This window comes from Megalobrama amblycephala, linkage group LG6, assembly GCF_018812025.1.
Source record: "Megalobrama amblycephala isolate DHTTF-2021 linkage group LG6, ASM1881202v1, whole genome shotgun sequence".
Classification (NCBI taxonomy): Eukaryota; Metazoa; Chordata; class Actinopteri; order Cypriniformes; family Xenocyprididae; genus Megalobrama; species Megalobrama amblycephala.
The window spans coordinates 25304695-25312996 of NC_063049.1; the positions used below are offsets into that span (position 1 = coordinate 25304695).

The 8302-nt window shown below is 34.1% G+C and overlaps 1 protein-coding gene across 2 annotated transcripts; it reads left to right on the forward strand.

Annotated features, from left to right (window-relative positions):
- Positions 1–557: 557 nt before the first annotated feature.
- Positions 558–6065, forward strand: LOC125270210. 2 transcript variants are annotated; one of them, XM_048193560.1, is made up of 2 exons: positions 558–693; positions 5274–6065. In XM_048193560.1, the coding sequence occupies exons 1-2, from the start codon at positions 610–612 to the stop codon at positions 5601–5603; spliced, it is 414 nt and encodes a 137-aa protein (XP_048049517.1). In that variant the 5' UTR covers positions 558–609; the 3' UTR covers positions 5604–6065. The 2 variants fall into 2 exon arrangements, with proteins under 2 accessions (XP_048049517.1, XP_048049516.1); XM_048193559.1 differs by having other exon boundaries at positions 593–1325.
- The last annotated feature ends 2237 nt before the right edge of the window (positions 6066–8302 follow it).

The window sequence follows — 8302 nt, forward strand, 5'->3', positions numbered from 1 at the left end:
ATAAATTTGTTTGTTCAAATGTCTAGGTAAATAAATTGATGTTTTCAATAAATATATTTCTTTTTTCAACATAAAAATGCCAAATGTTTCAATTTGTCAATTGTGGTAGCCTACAATGTTGCCTCGAGGCAACAAACTTATAAAAAATTAATTAATTAAAAATTTATGAAAATGTTTATTGATTTTGTTAAAGTTTCCAATTTCAAGCAGGAAAAACAACACAAATAATTTTTTCCTCTGATATCATATTGCTTACTATATATTAAACAGTCGGATATAATCCAAATCCTGCTGCAGTGCCTCTTCTTGATAGTGTTGTGTCATATGTCATATGATTAGTCATATCATTAGCAGACGGAAGAGTATCGTACCGTGGACAAAGTCGAAGTGAAGTGACAAGTTTGTATTTTAAGAAAATACCTTAACTTCCCATGTAAAGCTACATACGGTAAAGACGCACCTTACTGTTATAAAAACATTAGACGGGCTCCATCCAGTGGTTGAATCGGTCCTAACAGAAATTACTAGTACAATTACCCCTAAAAACATAGAGGGGCGCTGCATCTCTCCAACCAAAGAGTATGAGGCTTCTGTTGTGGGATAATCCTAATGGTCCCTCCCTTTCCTCTGCCACATCCACTGAGAAGACGAACCAGCGAGTATCAGGAAGACCGTGTTATGTTTGTTGAACCGGTGAGATTTGCATCAGTCTTTATAGCAGCATCGCTTCTTCTGTATGTGTTCCGTTAAGCATATATGCAGATATGGCTCGGCACACGTTCTTTTCACATTATGTACTCAGAAATGTGCCCATGAGGACAGCTCTCATAGTTATAGCCATGCTTATCTTTTTCAAATATGTGTTCACGTGCCCTTGCACAACTCGCGAGATAACTCTCCTGCACTGCTGGCTCTACCTATGCCTGCCGATAGGCATACTGTTCTTCATATTGATCCTCGTCGACGCTCAGCTCCTGAAGATCTGCAGATGTTATGTTTGCAGATGTTGCGTCAGCGGCCAGAGCAGATGCTGTGAGAGCGAGTGCTGCGATACTTTTGAATGCTGCTGTTGTGCTGCTGGTTACTGTTATCACCCAGAACGCTGTGGACAGGAAGGATGGTATTACTGTGGCATTATATGGAAGCACCTATATAATGTCTTTTATGCGGGATCGCTGTGGATAGTCGTTGCATTTATTGATGGGGATTGGTACGTTTGCATGCGGACCGTTAACGTGAACGGTACCGGGGAGCAAATTGCGTGCAAGGATCTACCAACTCCAGGAGAAGCAGAGACTCTGAGAAAATTTGACAGTGAATCACGGGTAAAGTTTATATAAATCTGTGTTATTTATTCTATTGCTATCCATCATATTTGATCATCAATTTTGGTTCCCAGCCCAGAACGTTCCTAACGCTTACATCAGGGTGCTGGTTACATATGTCAGGCGAAATCAAAAATGACTTCTTTGCATTTTGTAGTTCTTAGGGACAATAATAATTCGTAGATTTTTCGCTCTATTTTCTGCGTTGTTTCTGTCATTTACATAGAAAATGTTTTTTCTCCAAAATTTTCCTCTCTCTCTCTCTTTGTAGTTATTGTTTATTACCCTATATATATCTAAAACTGTAATTTTTCATGAAAAAAATAACATATTGTTGCAACATTTTACCAAAATCAACATTTGGTTAAAATCTCATGTTATAAAAGACGAAGTGCTGTGTGGACGAAGTGCGAAGTGGATATTTAAGGATATTTGCCACATCTCAGACCTCAAATACATAAAATATTACCCATTTTAGACATAGTAATTTTACAGTAAAGAGTAAAGGAAACACTTTACAGTACTTACCGAAACAACCAGTTCTTTATTTACCCTTGTAAATTCACAAGTACCCTTGTAAGTACCCTTGCAACAATATGTTATTTTTTTTCATGAAAAATTACAGCTTTGGACATATAGGGTAATAAACAATAACTACAAATAAGCATGTAACAGTTAAAGCAAATAACTTAAAAAAAAAAACCCATAACAATAAACATAAAATTTCTCAAGAGCTATTTTTGAAGGGGACACAAATAATACAGCCAAAATTTTACTTATAAAAAGGATATATGTAATGTTACACAGAAGAAAACCTTACTACTACTATTATTATTGTAGCACGGAGACTGTGCCATTATGCTCAGTGTTTCTCTTTGGTTCAATAAAAAAACTGACTAAATTGACCAAAATAATACAAATTTATTTATTGGAATATTTTTGAAGTTGTTTCCAACCAAGTCACCAAAATATGTTGAATACACATTGAGCAAAACCAAACACACAACAGTAAATCAATTAGCCTTATTACAGTTCACATATGATTATCACAGTGTTAGTTGTTGTTCTTGGGGGTGACTAAGTATCCAACAACCTATTGTAAACAAGCTAGGTAACATTATAATCCCTAAAACAGCAGACTCACGGGGAAAAAAATCATGTTATCTTTTTTTTCTTTCTTTTTTGTTTTTGTTTGTTATGACTAATTACTCAGCGTTGCCAGCATTAAAGCAAAAATAACCACTTCATCCGATGTTTTTGAATAAAATAGCCTTGACAGCCTATATTTACTGGAGCTCCTCTCAACTGTCTGTAGAACTGCTCTCTCTCCCGCCGGCGCCGCCGGACTTGTACACACACGAGTGTGACGTGCGCGGTGGACCAAACCACTGTGAGGCAAGGGAGGGGTGACTCAAAATGTTTCTAAACTTAAAGGGCACCTATTATGCCCCTTTTTACAAGATGTAATATTGGTCTTAGGTGTCCCCAGAATGTATTTGTGAAGATTCAGCACAAAATACCCCACAGTTAATTTATTATAACCATTTGAAAATGTCATTTTTGGGGCCTGTTTTAAAAAGAGCTGTTTTGGTGTATACCACCTTAAATATAAATGAGCTGCATATCCCCGCCCTGCCTTTGGATGAGGGCGTAACTTGCATACCTATGGCAATAAACAGTCGGTAGAAGCAGAATGGCTGAGAGTGAGAGACCCGCTGTTTTGTATGGCATTCAGCCGTACATGTTTGAACCGGAATCAGACCCAGATGATGAAGAGACTCCGGCGTCCCCTTTGCAATTATTTCGCACAATTTTTTGAAACTACAAACACAAATACTGTGATAACGTTTGCTAAGTACAAACTAAATTATATTTATGCGAGGGAACGGTTGCGTCATGTTGACATTACTTGTCGTACAGGTGCTTATGTGGCAAATGTGAGAAGATGGCTACAGAACCAGAAAATATATGCTGCAGGGAGATAGAACAGGTATTAATTTATTTACATTTGTAATTGTTGCAAAAAATAATACGTGACATAAAACTGTCTGACGCTATTTGTTGTATCAAGACGGATGAAACAACTTCAAGTCACTCCATCATGTATGGTAGACCATCTCGGAAAACATACACAGTTTTTAATACAATATCTTTAAAAAATATATATATATACGTGTGGATACACACTATACAAACAAGGTTTAAATTATATACACAGACATTCTACGACGACAACAACAACTTTAGACGCATTTGTTATTGAATTGGCTGACATCGACTGAAATGACTATTTGCTCAAAAAACATTAAATACACTTACTTCTTCTGGAGGTGACGTTGGATCGCGAACAGTAGGCAACGATCCACACTTGAGGATTAACTTTGAAGCAAGACCTGCTTTGAATTGACCCTCGTTCTCAAAACAGTCAGTCAAAAAATGATTCGCGCAAACATAAACGTATTTTGGAATTTTGAGTGGCGCCTTTCCTTCGTAAATAAAATCCATCCACTGCGTTTTCAGTGGCTCTGATGTCGGAAGTAAGTGAAAACTACTATGTTCATTATTACATCCCACAACAGAACACTAATGTTTCTTAGGAGACATTACCGGCTGTCGTTGAAACAATGGAGGATGGTTGACATGCAGATCACCGAGGGCGGGGTCTATGCCAAAACCAGATTGTCAATCAAACCACGTGGGTGGGGCTTAGCGCAATTCTACGTCACAGTGAGAGCAATCTTAGAACAGGGCGTTCTGAGACAGTGCTTATGAATTATTGAGATTGTAAAAAAACCACTGGGTGGATTTTTCTCATTCTAGGGTGGTTTTGCTCACACACTGCCAACACACATTTATGGTCAAACACCATGTAAAAGTGAATTTTGCATAATAGGTGCCCTTTAAAACGCTTGCTTGCGTTTGTATTGCCTTACTACTTACACAATTATTTTAAGTATATAATTTATTTACAATACTTAGAGTGGTTTTTAATTATATTTTGGGGCACTCAGACAGGGGGGTATTTTATATATACAGGGTGCAAACCATTTTACCCTTTACCATGGTAACTATATACCATGGTAAATTACTTTACCATTTACCATGGTAACTATGATCACAACCAGACTTACCATAGACACTAGTGCTTGTTAAAAATTCAAGATTGGCACAGTGTTATTTTAGTATTATAGTAATTAATAATATTTTGAATTAGCTTTTATTTTTATATTTTCACATTTCATTTTAATTTTAGTTTGATAAGTTTCATTAATTTTTCTAATGTGCATTTGTCATTTTTATTATTGCTTTTTATATATTTCAATTTTTACCTTTAATTTATTTTTATTTCAATCTTAGTAATTTTAGTACTTCAACTTTAACTTATTTCAGTTAGTTGCCAAGGCAACATGTTCTTATGTTAACCAAATGTTAAGCTTTTAAGTTTAAGGTTTTTCATCTAATATTCATATTATAATTTATTTCAGATTCATTTCAGTTATCAAAAAATATTTTTTATACAGTTATAGATAACAATAACAACACTGTATTGAACCTGATGCAGATGCAGAATTGAAAGCATTTTTACTTTTACCATTATTAGACATTTCTACCAATTGGTTGAGCATGTTTTCCAAATTTTCTTTAATATATAAAGTTGATTTGATCTGTTCACTGTACCCTCTGAAGCTATATTATATAAAAATAAATTCTTCTCAAATTCTTTGTAAAATTAATGGAAATGATCACACATTACAAAGGATTTCACTGCTGCTTACATCCTGAAATGATGCTTGTGAAAATTGTAAATTTGATTTAAAAGATTTTTTTTTTTTTAAAAATGCTTATTTTACACAAAATATGTTCTACTAAATAGTGGCGAGGCCTGTTAAATAGATTGTGATCTTAACCTATGGCATTTTTTTCAATTTAATTTGTTTTTTCTTCTAGGTAATTGGCCTAATTCTTATTCTTGGCCTTTCATTTTTGTTGACGATAAGCTCATCTCTCATGACCCGATGGAAGCCGTATTATAAATCACTCTATGAAGTTTATCTGGAGCGGGAGACATCAGCCATTCTGGAGGAGAGACTGCATGAAAAAGCAGTGGACAGAGCCAAGCATGTCAGTGAGATTTCACTGAGAAACATTCAAAATCCACACATGAACACCACTCAGGATGATGCTTGTCATGTTCAGTATCAACAGTTAGGGAACAATGAAAAAGACGTGTGGCATCAAATATCAGACCCAGCCCTACATTTAACAGAGTTGCCATAGGCAATGTCAATTTTGTGCCTACTATCTGCATCTTGCCAAAGTAATGGTGCATCACTGTACACATTTATTTGCATATTATAATAACAAATATTTATTGTGGTGTTTTTTTTTCTTTCTGTTTCATACTGAGACACAAGCAAACTTATACAATACTGTATTCTATATTGCAAAAAAGTGCTATAGAAATATTTAGAGGTTTTATGAAACTATATATAAAATACTGAGGTGCTGAGGAGGTTATTGTTTGAGGTAATTTGGGGTTTGTAAGATTTTCTGTTGAAAGGAATTATAATTTTATTAAGCATGGATGCATTAAATTGATATTGATGTGTAAAACCTATAAAGACATAATGTTACAAAAGATTACTATTTAAAAAAAAAAAAAAAAGATGTTCTTTTGAATTTTCTATTCATCAAAGAATCCAGAAAATAATGTATCACAGTTTACACAATAAATGTTAAGCAGCACAGCTGTTTTCAACATTGCTGATAAGTGTTTTTTAACAGCAAAAAAATTGTTTCTTGAGCAGCAAATCAGCATATTACAATTATTTCTGAAGGATCATGTGAGACTGAAGACTGTAATGATGCTGAAAATTACATAAAATAGAAAAAATATTATGGTTACTGTATTTTTGATCAAATAAGAGTGTTCATGAGCATAAGAGACTTCTTTAAAAAAAAAAATCTTACCGACCCCAAATTTTGCTGTTAGACTGAGAATGTTTTGAGTTTTTATAGGGTGAATGAAAATGCATTTGCTATGCAGTTATTGTTACAATAAGTATTTAATATTTAATATTTAATATATATAAGTACAGATCCAATGCACAAGAACAAAAAATATTTCTACCCAAAAAGTAACTCATGAGTCATGACTATGTACTTTTTTTTTTTTTTTTTTTTTTTAAATAAAGTTTGATAAACTCTCTTAAGACTAAAAAAAAACTTTTTACCATTAAAAAAAAAAAAAACTTTTTACTCTATTGCTTGGACTCCAGTACTTATTTCTCTGTTTGTTTGTTTGTTTGTTTGTTTGTTTGTTAATGTTATTTCTACTAAAGTTTTGTGTGGGGGCAGCAACTTGAAGAAATGTTTTTAGATATAATGGTATTCATTGAGGCAAGTGTTTTCTTTGATTTTATTAATAAAATGATCATAAAAAATAAAAATAAAAAAAAACCTTAGAATATACAGCTATAAATGTGGATGTTATTTTTTTCAAGAACTAAGATTCACTTGTCTCTTCACAATAATATTATTAATATTAGTTTGTTTGCCCATATAATCTTTAGGGTATTAGGTTAGCTAATTTGGAAGATTAGATGGGCTCACTCCTCCCTAAATTACGTTTAGGAACTTCACTTAATTTGACTTTTAAATGCTGAAACACAACAACTTGTGTCCATACTCTTTTTATATACTGTACAGTGCTCAGCGTAAATGAGTACACCCCCTTTGAAAAGTAACATTTTAAACAACATCTCAATGAACAACAATTTCCAAAATGTTGACAAGACTAAGTTTTATATAACATCTGTATAACTTATAACATGAAAGTAAGGTTAGTAATATAACTTAGAGAACAACATTTTCAGTTTTACTCAAATTAGGGTGATGCAAAAATAAGAACACCCCACTGGAAGTCTCTGGAGCAAAGCTAAATTTTAGACTACAAATGTCTAATTTAACAAGAATTCAACCACAGGTGAGTCTAATTATTCATTACACAGGTGTCCAGCAGACAGTTGACTATAAAAGGGTGTTAAAACCCCTTCCCATTTCATGCTGTCAGCAATGGCACCACATGGAAGAGAAATGTCACAAGACCTGAGAAAGGCGAAGGCTACAAGAAGATCAACAAAGCTTTACTTATCAGTCAGAATACTGTGGCAAAAGTGGTACAAAAATTTAAAAAAGATGGAACTGCAACCATCTCACAGAGACGTCCATGTCGTCCATGGAGGTTAACTGCTGACAAAGATGAAGACTACTGGGACTCTATACTCTGGAGTGATGAGACCAAGATAAATGTTTTTGAAACGGATGGCTTATGGTGTCGCAAAGGAGAGGAATACAAAGAAAAATGCATGGTGCCTACAGTGAAACTTTGTTTAACAGTGAAATACTGTTTAAAATGTAACTTTTCAAAGAGGGTGCACTCCTTTACGCTGAGCATTGTAGGTGAAGGTAAGTTTGTTAAAGGTATACTATTTAACTTTTATTTGTTCAAAATATAATTTAGTCAATGCGTCATCAATTCTTCCAAAATGTGTTTTTGTGTTTTCATAGGAAATTGTATAAATATGACACTCACCCCTGCATGTCTTGTTATATCCGTAAATGGAGAAAAGTTGCTCCAGCTTAGGCCTACTTTGACACATATATGGTGACAGGTTAGTTTTCACAACAAGCAAGAAAAGTTGACATGGAGCTCACTAAATCTTGAACCGCCAGAGAATCTCCCATTTAAAAATAATGTAACACACTTATTGCATCAGTTACTTTTTAGGAAGTAAAGTAATATTGTAAAAGTAACTTTCCCCAACACTGGTTTTAGCACTGTGCTGGAATTTTTTTCCAAGGAAGTACTGTGTCTATTAATGGGTATAGGTACAGTAATGTCTTTAGCTTGTCAGCTTGAGATCCTTTCCATCTAAACTAGTTATATCTGTTAAGTCTAGTAGTGAATGTTTTAT